The sequence below is a fragment of the Amblyomma maculatum genome, chromosome 6 (genome assembly GCF_055883805.1).
Source record: "Amblyomma maculatum isolate TAMU_Amacu chromosome 6, ASM5588380v1, whole genome shotgun sequence".
NCBI lineage: Eukaryota > Metazoa > Arthropoda > Arachnida > Ixodida > Ixodidae > Amblyomma > Amblyomma maculatum.
In genome coordinates, this window is record NC_139349.1 from 722,161 (window position 1) to 740,517 (window position 18,357).

The 18,357-nt window shown below is 46.7% G+C and overlaps 1 protein-coding gene across 4 annotated transcripts in view; it reads right to left on the minus strand.

The window, feature by feature from the left end:
* LOC146184928 (fibroblast growth factor 1-like) overlaps positions 1-18,357 on the minus strand; it is a 111,379-nt gene that overhangs the window by 17,301 nt on the left and 75,721 nt on the right. For all 4 annotated transcript variants that reach the window (XM_084605894.1, XM_084605893.1, XM_084605892.1 and 1 more), the window contains exon 2: positions 728-1,079. In XM_084605894.1, the coding sequence (XP_084462020.1) occupies positions 728-1,079 (352 nt within the window). The remainder of the gene's footprint in view (positions 1-727; positions 1,080-18,357) is intronic.

Genomic DNA, 18,357 nt, shown 5'->3' on the forward strand with positions numbered 1-18,357 from the left:
AAGTTAAAGGAATTAATTACGTTTGGAAGTCAACACTAACAAGTCACGTTAACTTCTGTCTCGGTTTAGATGCACTTCAGTACAACGGTCAGACTGACCTATGTCAGTAGCTTCAGGGGCGCTACAGAGGGTGTCACCAAAAACAATTATTAAGCAGGTTGGTTCATAGTAAGTAAGAAAGGGGCAGGAAGAAAAAAAAGAGAGCATTCGCACGATAAGGTTACGTATAATGCAGCACAAGCAATGACAAACACTGACAACTAACAGAAAAAAAAAACACAAGCCTGTCTCAAAGGTACGCGTTGCACCATATGTGTGCTCTTAAGTCCTACTAGAGTCCTTGTCCGACGCATGTGAAGAATTCAGTTGACGTTTCGAGTAGGAGCCCTTGTTGGCTGCCCAGAAAGTGGCTTCGATTCACCGGGTTAGATTGGAGTTAATATGATTTCCTTGTGATGAGCACTTTCAGAGAGAATTTGTGTTTTCATAGCCATTTTAACTTTATGGAACCAGGTATCCTAGGGACAGCAAAAAAAAAGAAAAGAATAAAAGCGGACGGGACTGGCGTGTATAATTTCTGCATTATTTAATATGCTTCAACCGCTGCGTGCTGATGTGTATCACCATGCAGAGGGCAGTTTCGGTCGTGCACGTCAAGATCAGGGAAGATATGAAGAAAGACTCCGAGGAGACGGTGTGCAGGCCGGGTAGGTACGTGCTCGCTCACCGTATCGGTTGTACGCTTCCCTGGTGCCGTACACCGTACCGGCGGGGAAGACGGCCAGGTTGTGTCCCGTGCGGCAATATAGCTGCTTGACAGGTCCCAGGTGGTCGGGCAGGTTGTCCTCGTCCCGACCCCCCAGGAAGCTGGGTCTGAAGCGAGCCATATTGCTCCAGAAGGCGCTCGCCTGCTGCTGTGCCTCACCCACCAGCCTGGCGGGCGACCAGCGCGAGCCGCCGCTTCCGCTACCGCCACAGGCCCCTCGAGACGGCGAGCCATCGGAGACGGCGCCGCTTCCACTGGGAGCTGCCGAGCCACCGGCCGACGACGGTCCAGACTCGCGCGCCAGGTCAGCCTCCTGTGTAGGCAAGAGATTGTGAGCTGAAACACAGGGCGCCAATCAGGAAAGGGCGAGCTCCCTCCCTCACCCCCCCCCCCTTCTCCTAAGTACGCTAATTACCTTGGGCCTCTCTTGACAAAAAAAAAAAAATGGCTGACGACTTGGCACCAAGCACTGGTAAACGCTGCCTGCGACTCCTTCGCCACCCCTACGAATAACATGCAATCAGGGCCTTTAATTTCGGGTGAAATCCGGTTATATCCAATTCTTGCTCCCGGAGTAGATGTTCCAGTTAGCCAGTGCAAAATTGAATACTATAGCTAAAAAGTGTATTATTAACGCGATGACGTTCAAGGCCTAGCCCTCCTGAAAATCTCTCGACGGCGTTGTAAGCGAAAAACATGAAAGCGCACCGCCGATTCGGCGCTCGACTGAAGGGCGTTAGCTCAGTCTTTTCAATCGGTCGCCGTTGCGAATCCTTCACACATGATAGTATTTATGTGCTCCATGTCGTACCAAATCGTCCGCCACCGAACCCTCTACGCCATACGAGTGGGCCACAGTCTTGACAGCAATGCTAGCTCCAAGTGCCCCATTTTTGGTACCCGTCAGGCTGGCTTATATATAGCGGAACGACAGCACAGGGGTAACTGCAGGCCCGGCGGCCGCGTGCGCGCGAGGGGGGAACCTGTGGTGACGTCACAATATGACCACCTAGTCTTGGGATATGCATAACCAAGTTACGTAACAAGGTCACAAAACCGCTACCCATGGCGACTACCTATACGTGATGACGTCACCACATGGTTACCCTAGTCATGGGATATGCATACTACAATTACCGGATGACGTCACAATGTTATAAGTGAGGTGGTCACGTGGCCACAACGCCAGCACTTAGACTAAAATGCTGCGGAAATTAGATTACTTGGTGTATCAGACAAAAGGGATGGGCGCGAGAAGCGAGCGAACGAAAGTACAAGCAGGCATGCCTCTGGAAGGGGCAGGTTGGGAGGTGATATAATCGGGCACTAATTTTATCGGCGAGTTGTGTGATGGCACGAGACCATGACATGGGGCAGGAGCTGACAACATGGGTTTCTACCTTCGGGTGGGTGGATGAGATGGGGATTGAACTGCGATTGAGTGGGGCTGTCACAAGCTGCCTCACCTATTATACAGCGGAAGATGCGGGAGCTTATGGCTGGAATATAGAGCGGAATTCACGGGACTCCGTCGCTCCTCTGGACAAGATTCGACAAGCCGATGGGGCAGTGACCGCCTGTCCTTGACGCGGCTGCTGCGTAGTCGGCCGAGGGTATAAAATAACCGACAGCAGCACGCCCTCACCAGTGCGTTTGGGAAGGTTCAAACTTCCGGCCACTCCGCGGTGCTCCGAAAGCGTATTGTGTTCTTCGGGCCCGCGATCGACGCATCGTCCTCTGCACCTGTACGGCCGCCGCTACCGAGCAACACAGCCTTCGACGCCTCAGCAAACAAGAAAGACGTGAGAATTTCATTCGCCACGGACTGTTGTTCAATCGAACATTATTTTCGCTTTGTTAACTTTTGACCTGACTTAGTAGTATTTTACGCTGTGTTCTTATGTAACTTTTGCTCATACTTATAATATCTGAAATACCTGCTTTATTATCTTTATAGTCTTCATATTTTTATCACAGTGTTTTGTTCATTGTCGGGTTATTTTTTTTCTCTTATCATTTATTTCTTCGTCTTTATCAATATCTTGTCGTGGCGTTGTATTCTCTTTCATTGTACTCTATTATTATCAGTGTAATTTTGGTCTGCTATTTATAAACCTTCAATTGTTTGTAAAAGAAAGTGACCTAGTTGTACTTATTCCTCAATCACGCACCGACACACGTGCTTCACGGGTTGACCGGCCTAACTTTTAAATGTGTTCACAACCCTCATAGAGGAACGACGAGTAATCGTAAAGAGGATCCCGCACCTCTTTTGACCGTAAAGGCGGGGGTTTGTGACATAATTGGCGTCCGCGAACAGGACTGGTCAACCAAGTGTCGGTGGGGGAGAGAGGAGTAGGTGCAATTTTTTAGTGTTGTATTCTAGCACTGCATAACGCTTTCCACCTAACATGGCTGATGCAGAGTTAGAACGGCTTGTTGAGTATGGCCGAACTTTTGGCTTTGAGGGTCAAGAGCTGCTCAAATGGGTAGATTAGGAGCGAGCTCGTCGCAGAGAAGAACGCAATGAGGAACGTACGCGGCGGAAAGAGGAGGCAGAACTAGAATCTAAACTCCGGATGGCGGAGATGGAGAAAGAAAAGGAGTTACGGATGGCGGAGATGGAAAAAGAAAAGGAGTTACTGATGCTCCGACGAGACCTACCTAATAATCCGGCAACTGACGCTAACAGCACCGGAGAGTCAAGGTCAGAAACGGGGGAGAGTCAAGCTGCTCGGCCCGAACGCATAAGCCCGCACAAGCTGATGCCGGTTTTTAATGAGGGCAGGGACGACCTTGACGCTTACCTCATGCGTTTCGAGCGCGTCGCTGAGAGTCAGAATTGGCCTCGCGACCAGTGGGCTACAGCCCTTAGTCTATGTTTAAGCGGCGAAGCGCTCAGCGTTTTTAGTCGCATGTCTGCGTCCGAGTGCTTGGACTACAACAAGCTCCGGCAGGCACTCATGATTCGCTTCCGTATGACAGAGGAAGGGTTCAGAGAAAAATTCAGGTCTGCTAGTCCCCGGAACGAGGAAACGTGTTCACAGTTCGTGACGCGTCTTCAGAACTTCCTAGACAGATGGATAGAGCTGTCGGACACAAAGAAAGAGTACGCAGATCTCTTTGACCTGATTCTAAAGGAACAGTTCCTTTCTAACTGCGCCACTCCGCTACAAATGTTTTTGAAAGAAAAGAAGGACACATCCTTCTCTGAAACAGTAGCAAGGGCAGAAAAGTATATGGAGGCCCATGGCTGGTCAAACTTCGGAAAGCGAAGCACCCCGAAGAATAAGGCAGAAAACGCCGTCTCCAAGACGACCGAGAGAAGGGAAACTTTGCTTCAATCATCGGATGCGAAGAGCAGCGATGAAAAGAAATGTTTTATTTGTTCACGCACGGGACACCGCCCCGAAAATTGCCGGGCCGCCCCATCCGACGGATCGGGACCGCCCAAGAAATGCCACAAATGCGGAAAACCAGGTCATCCAAGCTGGAGATGCTGGGCAAATGGGGCCCCGAAACAGAGAGAAGAAAATCGGGAGTCCGCTGCAGTATGTGTTGAGAACGGATACCTCGAACTTAAGGATGGAGGGAAGATCCCCGTCATCAACGCTGGGTTCACCAGTAAAGAATGCGCCGTCAGGGAATGCTTACCTGTCGTAGCCGGCATGATCGGAGGCCAGACAGTCCGAGTCCTGAGAGACACAGGCTGCAACACGGTGGTGGTAAGAAAGGACTTAGTACGGAAAGAAGATATCACCGATACGAAGTCTCCAGTTTACCTACTTGACCGCTCAGTCCTAATGCTCCCAGAAGCTTGGGTCGATGTCGACACCCCGTACTTTCAGGGACGACTTCTCGCTAAGTGTATGGAGAATCCCTTGTACGATTTGGTGCTGGGAAATGTGGAAGGTGCTAGGCCAGCAGACGACCCCGATCCGAACTGGCACAAGACAACAGAAAGCGAGACTACGAAGTCCACTGCAGTAAAAGTTGAAGAGCTAGCGCCTGACACCGAGAGCCCCGCACCCATTTCGGATGCCGCTGAAGCTTGTCCGGTAGTGACTAGAGCGCAGGCGTGCAAGGATAAAACGCTGAAAAAGCTTAAAGTCCTGCAAGGCCTCCCTAGTGTATGCCGCGAAGAGTTGGTTCAAGAGCAAGAGAATGATGCGACCCTACGCTCGTGTTTCGATCGCGTAGGCCCGCCGCAAGCGAAGAAAGGAAAGGGTAGCCACCAGTTTTTCATTGCTAACGGCGTCCTTCAAAGGAAATACGTCGCCGAGTCGGGCGGGGAGTACACTCAAGTTGTTGTGCCCCAAAAGTACAGATCAGCTATTCTCAAGCTGGCACATGATGGGTTGATGGGAGGCCACCAAGGCGCGAAGAAAACCCTACTGAAGCTTCAGACAGAATTCTTCTGGCCAGCAATGCAGGCTGACGCTAAGCGGTTCGTTGCCTCTTGCGATCTGTGCCAACGCACAACTCCGAAGGGTCACACCACACGAGCGCCTTTGGTTCGAGCGCCCGTCATTGAGACACCGTTTCAGAGGGTGGCGATCGACATCGTTGGTCCACTCAACCCGAAGTCCGCTCAAGGCAATCGGTACATCCTGACCATGGTGGACTATGCCACTCGGTACCCTGATGCAGTCGCACTTCCTGGCGTCGAGACCGAAAGGGTAGCCGAAGCACTTGTCGAAATGTTTTCCCGTGTAGGAGTGCCCAGAGAGGTCCTCAGTGACAGGGGCACGAATTTTACGTCCGAAGTAATGAAGGAGGTTAGCCGTCTGTTGTCAGTAAAACAGCTGCATACCTCTCCCTACCACCCGATAGCGAACGGCCTAGTCGAACGGTTTAACGGCACGCTTAAACAAATGCTCAAGCGCATGTGTCAAGAGAGACCAACCGATTGGGATCGCTACCTGGCTCCACTTTTGTTTGCATACAGGGAAGTGCCCCAAGAAAGCCTCGGCTTTTCCCCATTCGAACTGTTATATGGGCGAAATGTGCGTGGACCCCTGGCTGTACTTAGAGAGCTTTGGACGAATGCAACCATCCCTAACGAGTTGAGAACGACGTACGAGTATGTGCTTGCTCTACGGGACAGACTGGAAAATACCTGTAAACTTGCCCACGAAGAGCTAGAGCGCGCAGGAGAGCGTTACAGCCGCTACTACAACATCAAGAGCCGCAAACGCTCACTCAAACCGGGAGAGAGGGTTCTTATTCTTCTTCCCACAGAGCACAATAAGCTGCTCATGCAATGGAAGGGTCCCTTTTCGGTCATCAGCCGCAGGGGCGATGTCGACTATGAAGTGGATTTGGGCCATGCCACAAAAATATTCCACATCAATATGCTGAAGAGATACCAGCAAAGGAAAGACGACACCATTGTTGCAGCTGTCGGTGCAGTAATATCGGCAGAAGAAGAAACAGCCGCGTTCTTCGCTGGAGTATTAAGCTTCAGGAATACAACTTCCGCGTCGAGTATATTAAAGGCAGCGAGAACGTGGGAGCAGATTACATGAGCCGGCTGGAATAGTTGTTAAGCTTGCACTACTGCATAGCTGCATTGTGTTGATTGTGTAATGAAAATCGTACACGATGTGCCTGTATATATGTGCACTTGATTGTTATCAGTGATCCGTGACTTGTGACATGTGCGCAAGACATGACTGAAGAACTACAGTGTTGTGGTGTGTGCGGGTTCAGATCAGTGCGTATATGGCGCGCGTCATGAACGGTAGTGAGTGACGAACGATCTTCAGTGCACTGAACGGACCCAATCTACTGCACCCCTCTATAGGGGCGTAATAACATCGTTCTCGGCGCTTGTGGAGTTCTAGAATATTCCGAGGCAATATTCTTCAGTGGGGGGCAGTGTCACAAGCTGCCTCACCTATTATACAGCGGAAGATGCGGGAGCTTATGGCTGGAATATAGAGCGGAATTCACGGGACTCCGTCGCTCCTCTGGACAAGATTCGACAAGCCGATGGGGCAGTGACCGCCTGTCCTTGACGCGGCTGCTGCGTAGTCGGCCGAGGGTATAAAATAACCGACAGCAGCACGCCCTCACCAGTGCGTTTGGGAAGGTTCAAACTTCCGGCCACTCCGCGGTGCTCCGAAAGCGTATTGTGTTCTTCGGGCCCGCGATCGACGCATCGTCCTCTGCACCTGTACGGCCGCCGCTACCGAGCAACACAGCCTTCGACGCCTCAGCAAACAAGAAAGACGTGAGAATTTCATTCGCCACGGACTGTTGTTCAATCGAACATTATTTTCGCGTTGTTAACTTTTGACCTGACTTAGTAGTATTTTACGCTGTGTTCTTATGTAACTTTTGCTCATACTTATAATATCTGAAATACCTGCTTTATTATCTTTATAGTCTTCATATTTTTATCACAGTGTTTTGTTCATTGTCGGGTTATTTTTTTTTCTCTTATCATTTATTTCTTCGTCTTTATCAATATCTTGTCGTGGCGTTGTATTCTCTTTCATTGTACTCTATTATTATCAGTGTAATTTTGGTCTGCTATTTATAAACCTTCAATTGTTTGTAAAAGAAAGTGACCTAGTTGTACTTATTCCTCAATCACGCACCGACACACGTGCTTCACGGGTTGACCGGCCTAACTTTTAAATGTGTTCACAACCCTCATAGAGGAACGACGAGTAATCGTAAAGAGGATCCCGCACCTCTTTTGACCGTAAAGGCGGGGGTTTGTGACAGGGGCTTTATAAAACCGGACGGTCTTCTCGTAACTGGCTATAGCTTACGACTGTATGTTGATGACTATTTGCGGTGAAGGGTGGCTGTTCCTGGTCCTACGGGGCTGGGACGGTAGGTCAACGCCGCTTGCGGCTGGGGCTAGCCAGCCACCGAATTTTTATCTATTGTAGGCCGTCATTGCACACGTCACCGCTTCGGTGTTGGACGACAGCTGTTGTTGCGGCGCGCGTTTTTCTCTCCCTCTTCCTTTTCTTTCTTCTCTATTTTCTCTTCTGTCTGCACGAGGCAGCGGAGGTGGCTCAGCTACAGAGCCAGTAGCAGGCCCGTGCATTTTCTTTTCTTTCTTCCTACAGCCACAACAACAACACATGACTATGTGTGAGATAATAGAGGCACAAATCAAGGTTTTAGAAATTAAGCGAACAGTAAAGTGAACACAATGCACAAGAGGATCAGCAAGAGGAGGCCCATTAACGATATCGCGTCATACTCTTGAAAGCGGAGCTAAGTGTGCCCTATTATGACTTCTGTATGCTAAGCTCGGTGCGATGCTTTCAGTAAACGCAGTATTAACTCATTTTTAATGCTTAGTATAATGGCACAGTTTGGTTCGAAAAACTCTTTGAATCGGAGACGTCATAACGCATGTATAAATTTGGCGTCTACTTGCCTCAATTTATCAAATGCTACCCACGCTAATGGCGTCGTACTCCAGTGATATACGTTTAAAATGGCCGCTGTGTGATGCCGAAGCAATGTTCTCGCATACGCATTGCATGTACTCTTGCACATGAGGATCCATGATGATGACCACGGTGAAATTTGGTCTCCCTATCATAACAACATGATAACCGCAATAGAGTCCATCCAAAATAGGGCAGCACGATTCATATCTCGGAACTATAACTACCATTCAAGTGTCATTGTGATTAAAAGTAACCTTTCGTTAGAATCCTTAGGTACACGCCGCGACATCGCCCTCCTAACACTATTTCACAAGTATGTATACCCCAGTCGATCCTGTTCGCTTCACCTCGATGTTCCATCCCGCACGTCCAGAAGGTTGCACAATCACCTCAGTTTTACAAGAATATATGGTGACACATTAACCTTCAACTCATCAGCACTTCCACGAGCCATCAGATTATGGAATAACCTGCCAGACATTATAGCTTCTCTTCCTAATCTAGAAGCGTTCCATCGCCAACTCATCACATTATATCACTGAGCCTTCATTTTGCCTTATTTGTCTTATATATGCATTTTTATTAAATTTGTTGCAGCTGTTAAATGTCTTGATGGGTTTTATTTACTTGTGTTTGCCTATGTACTCTTTCCGATTTTTTTTTTCCTTACCATTTTTTTTTAAGCGCCATTCGGGGCACCGCGTGCCGCTTGCTTTTTATTGTGCTTAATATGTGTGTGTACCATTGTGCTTTAATCTGTGTCGCGTATTTCTTTTTCTTAATGCTATAATAATTTCCGCGTCGTACTATTTTGTTTGTTCATATTGTCATGTAGGGGTGACAAGGTCGACGACACAAATGAAGGGTCGATGATTGCACTGAAGAAACTCTTTATTGGGCTGACTTGCGCCCGCAAAAGAAATAAGCAACTCGGCGGCGGCGACAGCAACAAACGTGCTCGTCGGTCGTCGGACAAAGAATACCCGTCACACTCGTCAACGCTCAATTTAAAGGCTGCACAGAACAATCTAGATAACGTCGCAAACAGCTACCAGCACGGGCTGGAACATTCTGGAAAGACACCCGAGTGGCCGGAACCTTCGAGACAGATCTCGGTGCATCTTGCGCTACAACAAAACTGATAAAGGTGTGACTCGCGACATCGAGCATTAACAAACAAAGATTACGGAACTGATGCGCGGTCCAGAATCAGAGTGATAAGCCTGTATGCCGGCGGCAGTTAAAAAACAACAAATACTGTTTTGAAGGCTTCGCGGAAATATATTAATTTCCTTTGTATTTTTTGCCTGTTTCCTTACATTTTATGTATATATTGCACTGTATAGATTTTATGTCCCCCTTACACAATGCCTAATGGGCCTGTAAGGTATCTTCAAATAAAATAAAAATAAAATAAATAAATGCACTGAAGGAGAAAAAAAAATTATCTTTCAAGAAGTAATTCCATGTTATAACTGCGTAGGGTGTGTAGACATTAATTTGGTAGAAGTAGTCCGTTTAAAGTTACACACAATAGAGAGCAAAATAGTAAAAAGCTGGAAACCAATTATTTAGGCTTTTTTTACAGATTTACATTTTCACTCAAACTGAATTGCGGCAAAGTTTGATCTCCTAAACTTTAATGAATTCATGACAGGGATTAATGGCATACAAACAAGTCGTTTAACACACTTTTTAAGATTTATCCCCCCCGGCCCTCCCTTCGTAGTATATCGCAAAAGGGCGGTGCCGATCTTGTGTAACATAAGGCTTGCTTTTCCCAGCCTCATCCTGTACGGCTAATCACAAGGCCTAATGTTTTTTGGCATACAAGAAAAGAGCGGGCAACAGAATGGTTCACTCAATGCAGTCTTCAAAAAAGCGCCTTTAAAGAAGCCGTTGTTCTTGCATTTTTTGCGGCCCTCGAAGAATCGTGTTTCCTCGTCGCATGACTCGAAGCGAAGTTTGGGGGTAATGTGACTCTTTCATGCGTCTTTCGATATCATAGTCGCCCAAACGCTGCCTGACTCGAATGTTCTCAAGTGGAGAGAGAAACTAATCAAGTCGTTGGTCTGCCTGTGTATGGATCACCTATATTACAGAGACGTTCCTTCGCTTACGCACTAAGGTCCGCACATAAGTGGTCTTAATATAACTTGCAATCGATGACAAATCAAGTAAAATTGAAGCAAGCATTTGGGAACGGAAGATGAGTTAGATTTCAGTGGATATGTGAATTTTTCAGTCGATACTTGATGACAATTACACTCATTTGATCGCCATAATAATAGTAACCATGCAGTCCGACGTTCACTGCAGGACAAACACTTCTCTGTCCCACAGGTCTTCGATTAACCTTGTACAGTGTCAGATGCAGGCCACAAACGTCTTTGCTGCATCATCCTCACACGTTACCAAAATGTAATTACGCCTATTTTTTCTCGAAACCCATTTCGTTACCTCGAACGGACCCATATCCGTCGTTCGTATTACTGACCAGTATGTAACCATTTTGTAGCGAAACCTACACTAGGCTAGTAGGAGCACATTTCGCGGAGCCGGACAGATGTCACCGCTGCGCATGCGCCGTAACCATGGCAACCAGTTGTGCTGTTCCACAAGTGCTCCACCGCTGCGCTCGCGACCGAGGGGAGGAGGAGGAGGATAACGGCACCCCTGAAGATGCGCGAGCCTGCGCGGAGAGGAGGACAAGGGTATATAGTAGAGCTGACCGAGTAGAGCAGGAAAGCGTGCGCCGGCATCTCATGCGCAGAACATGAAAATGGATTCTGCCGAGAACGGCGGTAAACTTTGATGCATTCAAAGAAACGCAGGTTGCGTTCGATGCAACACTCGGTCGCTTGCAGACAAAGCTTTCGCTTCACATTCGTTTCAGCAGCGTTGAACCCCCTCTATTTTTTTTTCTTCCTGTTCTCATTCCTTACTTCGGCAAGGATATCAATAAGCAGCATTAGAGTAGGGCCGGAGCGGATATTACGACGCTAACCACACCTAGCTACACCATTCGCCCATTCCGTGTAACATTCTGCGCATGTACAGTGACGCTCGGCTAGTCTCCTATCCCCATAACTAATAGGGACACCCTATCCTAAAAACCAACTATTAAGCTGCGTTTGTTCCATGAGCTATTCTACTCGTATTTTAACACTACCGCAGAATTTTTTTTTTTTTCATTGCTAGCCGCGTTGTCCACATTTTAATATGAATAATTTCGTCAGCCTCCCAAGTTTCTGTCGCATAGGCAAGTACTAGTCTGGGAATAGCTTTTAAATGCTTCTGAAAGAAGGTATTATGCACTTTTGTTCTCACGAATATCGGTAAGCCAGTATTCATGACCGGAGATCACGTGTATAGCAAAACAACGCCACTCAGTTGTTATTCTCCTACATACCCTGGATCGGTGATTACTGCTCGCTGTAGATAATGTGTGTCCTTGCTAATTCCGATACCTCGCTACCTGCAGTTAAGAATGGTATCATACTGCGCTGTTGATTATTATCTTCGTTCTTTTTTTCATAATAACTTTAGTGCCGCCGTTCTCTTACGAGTGCGTAGGTCCTCAATCATGCGCAGGCATTCATCTCTTGAGTTACTTGGGTAGATAGTTCATGATACAGCGACGGCAGGAAGATGGAACTCTTGAAGAACGCCACGGAAAATGAACAAGCAATGGTTGAGGGGAAGCAGGAGTACGCTCACCAAAGTTACGAGACTAGAGGACTTATCTTCGTCTGAATAAGAACTTCCGCTTCCTTTCGTCAACTTTTGTTCACTTTTTTTTCTCAAGGCAGACAATGTTATCATTAAATCAGAAGCTACGAGAATATTGTGCATAATAGCTTTCTTTTCATACAATATACCTATGAATACATTAGCAAAGGTTGTCAGGCTAGCTGGTAATCATCTTGTAGAGCCATAGGAAGCTGCGCTTAAAACACGACACAGAGAGGATGAGCGCTGAGTGTAGAACAGCTGATTTAATTTATTAATGCTAAAACATTACTATGCTTTGTCGGCAAAGTCGTGTGTGCAAAGCGTGTGTACGGAACGTGTGTACAGTCTTGTGTCGTTCTCGTAAAACTTAGGATCAAACGACGAGTGGCTGTAATCGAAATATAGGGTGGTGTGAGGATGCCAAACAAGAAAGTATGTCAATATAATGATTAGCTAATTAATTGGAGCCATAAATGTAAAAGTAAAATCAATCAGACGTTGAAATAGCCATACGACTGACGTCGTTTATGGGATGGGACGTAACGCCAACCGGAAATTTGTTTCTGACATATGAGCCAAATAAATGCGTGATATAGGGATCAGAAATGTTTAATCAATGTCAATTAATCAACTAGAAATATAATTATGGCGTAAAAGAACAGAAAAAATTCCGAGAGCACAGCAGAATCTGTGCTGGAGAAATGCGTAAGTCTGAGCGTTTCTGCGTTGTCCGCGAGATGTCTTAGCGAGATACTTCGCCTTTCCTTTCCTGCAAACCAATTATAGAACGCCGGTGAACTTGGATGCGTTCAATTGGTTGTGTTCGACAAGGGGCGCGCGATGTAGCGTGTGCAGCAGAAACGCTCAGGCTTTCGCGTTTCCAGTACAGATACCAGTACTTTCGGAATCTTTCAGGAGTTCGTGGCCTTAAAATATATAAAAGGCGGTGCATAACAGGACTAGAAGCACGTGCGTATACGTAGGCCGAACAACGGCGCTGCATATAGATGATCGTGCAGGGGACCAGAAATGAGGACGAACATTTCTTCGTGTGCTAATATTCTGAGAGAGTCCCATCTTTCATTAGATTGTTTACGACAGCGCATGGCTGCGCTTCGGTGATTTCAATGAGCTACTCTACCAAATGAATTGAGCTCCATTTTGGAAGTTTAATGCGAGATTTTCTTCGGCCCTTTCTTACGAACATTTATCTGATTGGCATGTACTCAGTCATCCGTGGTCGTCATCCGACTATGGATGCCACGTGGTCCTTCAAGATAGCTGAGAGACACAGAAACTCTGCCCTGATATTTTGGGCGTGCTGCACCTGCTTCGTGCAGAATCAAAAAGCACCAGCGAGCGACCTGCAGCGATATAGCGGCTCAGCGCATAATTACGCACGCGTGTGAAGTGGGGTCACCGGTACCGCGGTGACCTGCGTGAAAGAAGGTGTACACGCGGACACCGATGTGGAGATAAGAAGCGTTCTCCATCCATCACGCACCCCGCGCTCAAAAGCGATCGCACCCGCGGGAAGCGTGCCAAATATCTGGCGAGTCCTTATTCGTGCGTGCCGTCATAGCATAGCATAATATGATGCGCGCTTTTCTGATCCTTCGTGTTCCGACATTACAGAAAATTCATGCTTGGAGTGAAAAAAAGTGACACGTTCTGGTTCATTTGTTGAAACTGCATTGTTCTGTATCGTTTTTTCTTTATATTACCAAAATTTCACGACGATGCTTTGAGCAAGAATATCGCTCCCATCAAACTGTTGAACGAGATCATGTTTCTGTCATTACGTCGTTGTGCTGCACGTCTCCGCTGCCCCGTCATTATCCTCGCCAAGGCGGTTACATCGGCTATGCTCACATGTTTTCTCAGGAAGCGAAGTGTTGGAATTTTCGGTTCTTACCTCTAGAAAATTCGGCTGACTTTTTTTTTTTTTTTGAGGAAATATTATATTTAACGAATGAATTAATTACTGGCTTTCTTTTTTTCGGCGGCTAAATGTGCCAATCTTGCGTGGTCGAAAGTGAGACACTGTCTCGGTGTTTTTGTCAACACGGATACTTTAGTTATCAGTAATCAACGTACATGTACCTGGCATCACTTACAGCTGTGCTTTTAGAAAGAATACACAATTTCATTTAGAAAAACAAAAGTATCGCAAATTAAGTGAAGTGGTCAGCAGACAAAAACATAATTGGACGTTTACTTTAAGAACTAGATTGTGGTCAGAAGACAAGAACATAATTGGACGTTTACTTTAAGAAATAGACTGACATGTTGCCGTTGGATCGCAGTACTGGGTTGAGTGAGAGGGCGGGATATCAGTGTACAAAACAGGCTGCGTATTGATCACAGCGGTGCAACTGCCGCTTAACCGTCACGGTAGCAGAAAGGTAAATTTTCTTGGCGCCCATGCGCGATTCTGTGTCAGTGTCCTGCATAGAGTTGGTTAACCTATTTAACCGAGTAACTATTTTATAAGTAAGTGATGATAGTGAACAAACACTGCTTGCACACGTGAGGACTACTTGTAGCTAGTCTATATTGAAAGGTACAGGAGCGCAATATATGTACAAGAAAAAAAAAAGGGTTTTTTGCTAGCTGAGACGCGGGACGAGCACTCGTCCCGTCACCTCACTTCTTCTGTGCCCATACTTCGTGCTCTTGCATTTTTTCTGGGAAGTGTTTAGCTGACAGGCGGCCCGGGAGGTGGTGCTTCTGATCTGCAGGGGCGTGTAACGTGGCAGAGCATTGCCATGTGTCGCACAACTGCCTGATGGTTGTCCAAAAATACCACCGTCGCATAATTATTTCAACTTTCACTGAGTGTAACTTGCACTCGAAAGCCATTTAGCTATTTATGTCTTGTATGCTAATAGTATTGACGTTTCCCATTTTAAAAGCGAATCGCGAAAAAACATTTTCACATAATTTAATCGGCTTTTTTTTTTTTTCGCTTTACACATAAAAAGAATTCAACTGATGTTTAGACCACTGCGCCGATTATTTTTTTTTTCTTCATCTGCATCACATAATACTTGTCTGCAGCTAGATTTTGCGCCTGTATATAGGTGACCTAATCAACTGTATATTTTATAAACGTCAGTAACCGTACCTAAAAACACAAAACATCAACAATACACAGCAGTCGATATTGTAAGCATTCAAAGACGCGCGGCTGGGAGTAAATAATATATGCGGGGCTTCAACGCGCACCGTGCAAGCGGCGGCACTGAAGAGGGGAAAGCCGCCTCGCTCTTTACGCTGTGGTGGTGGCAATGAGAGCGGCGTAATGAATCTACATCATTGACTGAATCCGCCTCATAAGCTGAGTGATTCACCTTTTCTTGTACGCTGCGAGGAACCGTCCAAAAATCTGGCACGAATGCGCCGACCACTTAGCCCCGCTTAACACGCTCGACGGCTTTAACTGTATACATATGCCGCGAATTTCGCATTCATTGATCTATTGCAAGCAGTTCCAAAAATCTGGCACGAATGCGCCGACCACTTAGCCCCGCTTAACACGCTCGACGGCTTTAACTGTATACATATGCCGCGAATTTCGCATTCATTGATCTATTGCAAGCAGTTGCATGCAGCGTAGCTTTTAATGAATATGATTCCGAAGTTCTGACCGGAAAGAGGTCTGAGGTATACGTGAAGCAAATTTTGTCCAGTTCAGTCGAAGGTTACTTGGAGTCCTTTTGAATATATATACTATCAATTACTCGCTTTCTGTTGCCCACAGAGGGGTTTGAATGTAATGTTATAGAAAGGTGACTAAATGTGACAAACGCATTAATAGAGTTTCTGTATAATCGTTTCTTCATCTATCCATAACACCATATCTATTCCTAACGAGATTCAGACTGAGCCCATCTTACCGGACCACGATAACGTGTCTGATTACCCACTGGCAGCTCAACTGGGTGCGATTGTGTCCAAGTCTGGATACGTCAAGGTGCGATCGCTATCTAAAGAAAGAAGCTAAAGAATGTGTGTATATTCTATATCTGCACACGTCGGCGGGGCAAGATTTCAACAATTCCGGTCACGGGCATAGTAGTACCTGCAGAGTTGCGCCGTACACAGGCGAACTCTTTTATCGATCCGTGTTGACCCCAATGCTCAAGGGGCAACGAACTCGATGAGCGTATATCCCTTCTCCCATTTTACTGAAGTCGCCTCGATGCATATATGTATAAATATTGTTGTGACCGTGCATGGTCCGCGCTTGCGCGCACTATTGTGCACCTGTGGACACGATATTGATACGTGCTGTTGGTGCAAGGGCTCTAAGTGAGCGTGTTCCCATGAATCTTTTTGTGTGAGCATGCTTTGCTTTGCCGTGACCCTGCAACTGCCAAGGTGGCCCTGTCAAGGGAACGTCAAGAAAAATACAAAGAAACGTCGCCCTGTGAGAAATAGCCGGAAGTGCTTTTGTTCAACTGTTCACCCTTCCCGTCGAGAGGCGCTATTGTCAAGTGAGGAAAATCCCAGAGATAAGGACACAGATAACCGAAAGCAGGAGCCAACAGTTGGGAGAGGAAGAGAGAAGGCCCAGGTGCTTATCACCGGAGATTCTAACATGAACAGGTGCAAGCGAGATATCTTGGAACGTGTAAGGGGTGATAAGAGAGTGCTGGTTGGAGCCTTCCCAGGGAGAACAATGAGGGCAGTGCTAAAAGAGTAAAAATAGGCTGTTGAAGAATTCCGCAGAGCGCAGTATGGTAATAGTAGCCGCGGGGCTAAACGATGTCCTAAATGGTGACGCTGCAGGAGTGGTGGAAAGTTTAGCTAAGGGAGTTGACGAGATCAGGGAGATAGCACAGCAGACGCAGATAGTTGTATGCACAGTACCAGAGGTGCTAGGATTGAACGGAAAGATGGAAAAGGACGTGGTGACAGTTAACCAGGACATAAGAAAGTTAAGCCTGGAGAAGCGTTTCGAAGTGGTTGAGGTAAACAGGGAGGTACATAAAGCAGGTTTTGGTAGGGCTTTTCAGCGAGATGGCATTCATTTTAACAGGAGGGTGGGAGCAGAGATCGGCTGGCGCCTGGCTGGCAGGGCTGTAGCTTTTTTAGGGGGTCCGCGAGGACTCCGTGCACAGAGGTAGTTACAAGTAAAGCAGATGAAAGTGTAATAATGGAGGCTGAGCCCCCAAAAATGGCAAAGAGTAGGTCGAGAAAGAAAAGTACAAAAAAGAAATTTAACACTAGGATCAGCTACATAAACATGCAAGGAGGTAGAAAAAGAGCGAAATGGCTAGAGATAGAACAGCAGTTGAAGGATGACAAAATAGGTGTGTACGCTCTTTGCGAGACTCATCTCAGGGATCTAGAAGATCCACCGTTTATAGAAGGCTACGTCTGGGAAGGGTGCAACAGAACGAGAACGAAAAAAAAGGGTGGAGGGGTAGGTATGTTGATACACCAGGGAACAAATTGGCAAAGAATTAAATCATCTTGTAAAGAGCATATCTGGGTTTCAGGAACAATTGCCGGCATAAGGACATGGTTAGGGGTAGTTTATTTAGGAACAGGACATCAATGCAGGCAAGAAAACAGGGATCTTGTTGAATGTCTCAGTGACGATATAAGCCAGTTTGGAAACGGGGCCAATATTATTCTACTAGGGGACATGAACGGCCACATCGACGATCTGGATGGATACACGGATTGTAACGGCAAGCTAACGCTAGATTTCTGTGAGCGCCACGATCTAGTTATAGTAAATAGAGAAACAAAATGTGAAGGCCAAATCACGTGGGAATTCCGCAACAGGCAGACGACCATTGACCATTGTCTAATGTCGCAGGAAATTTATAGCAAGGTCACAAAAATGGAAATAGACGAAGAAGGGGAGTGTAGTCTGGGAAGTGATCATAAACGTATTAGTCTGCAGATGGGGCCCTTGATGAAAAGAGAAATGGAACTTAGACAAAACGTAAACGCAAAATTAAACGACGATCAAATAGCGCAGATAGCAGCAGACATAGAGGAAGCAATAGAGAAAAGCCCCATGGAAGACTGGAATTATGAACAGGTAGAACTACTCATAAGGAGGAAAATTCAGGAGGTTAAAGTAGCAAACCGCTGGAATGGAAAAAGGAAGCCACGGAGCTGGTGGAATAAGGAAATCAGGGAAGCTATGGAACAACGACGGGCTGCTTCAAGGGAACACCGAATGGCAAAGAAAGCACAGGTATCTCAGGGGGAAATCGACCAAAAATGGGAATCATATCGACAAAAGAAACTTCAGGTGCAGGCCCTCGTCCAAAGTAAAATAAGACAGTCCACCGATCGCTGGATGGCTGATATACACGATGCCTCTAGAGGCGGAGCAAGAAAATTCTGGAACCATATAAGCTGGCTAGGGAAGAAGATCAAAGAAAGCAGGATCGGATTCAAGATAACGAG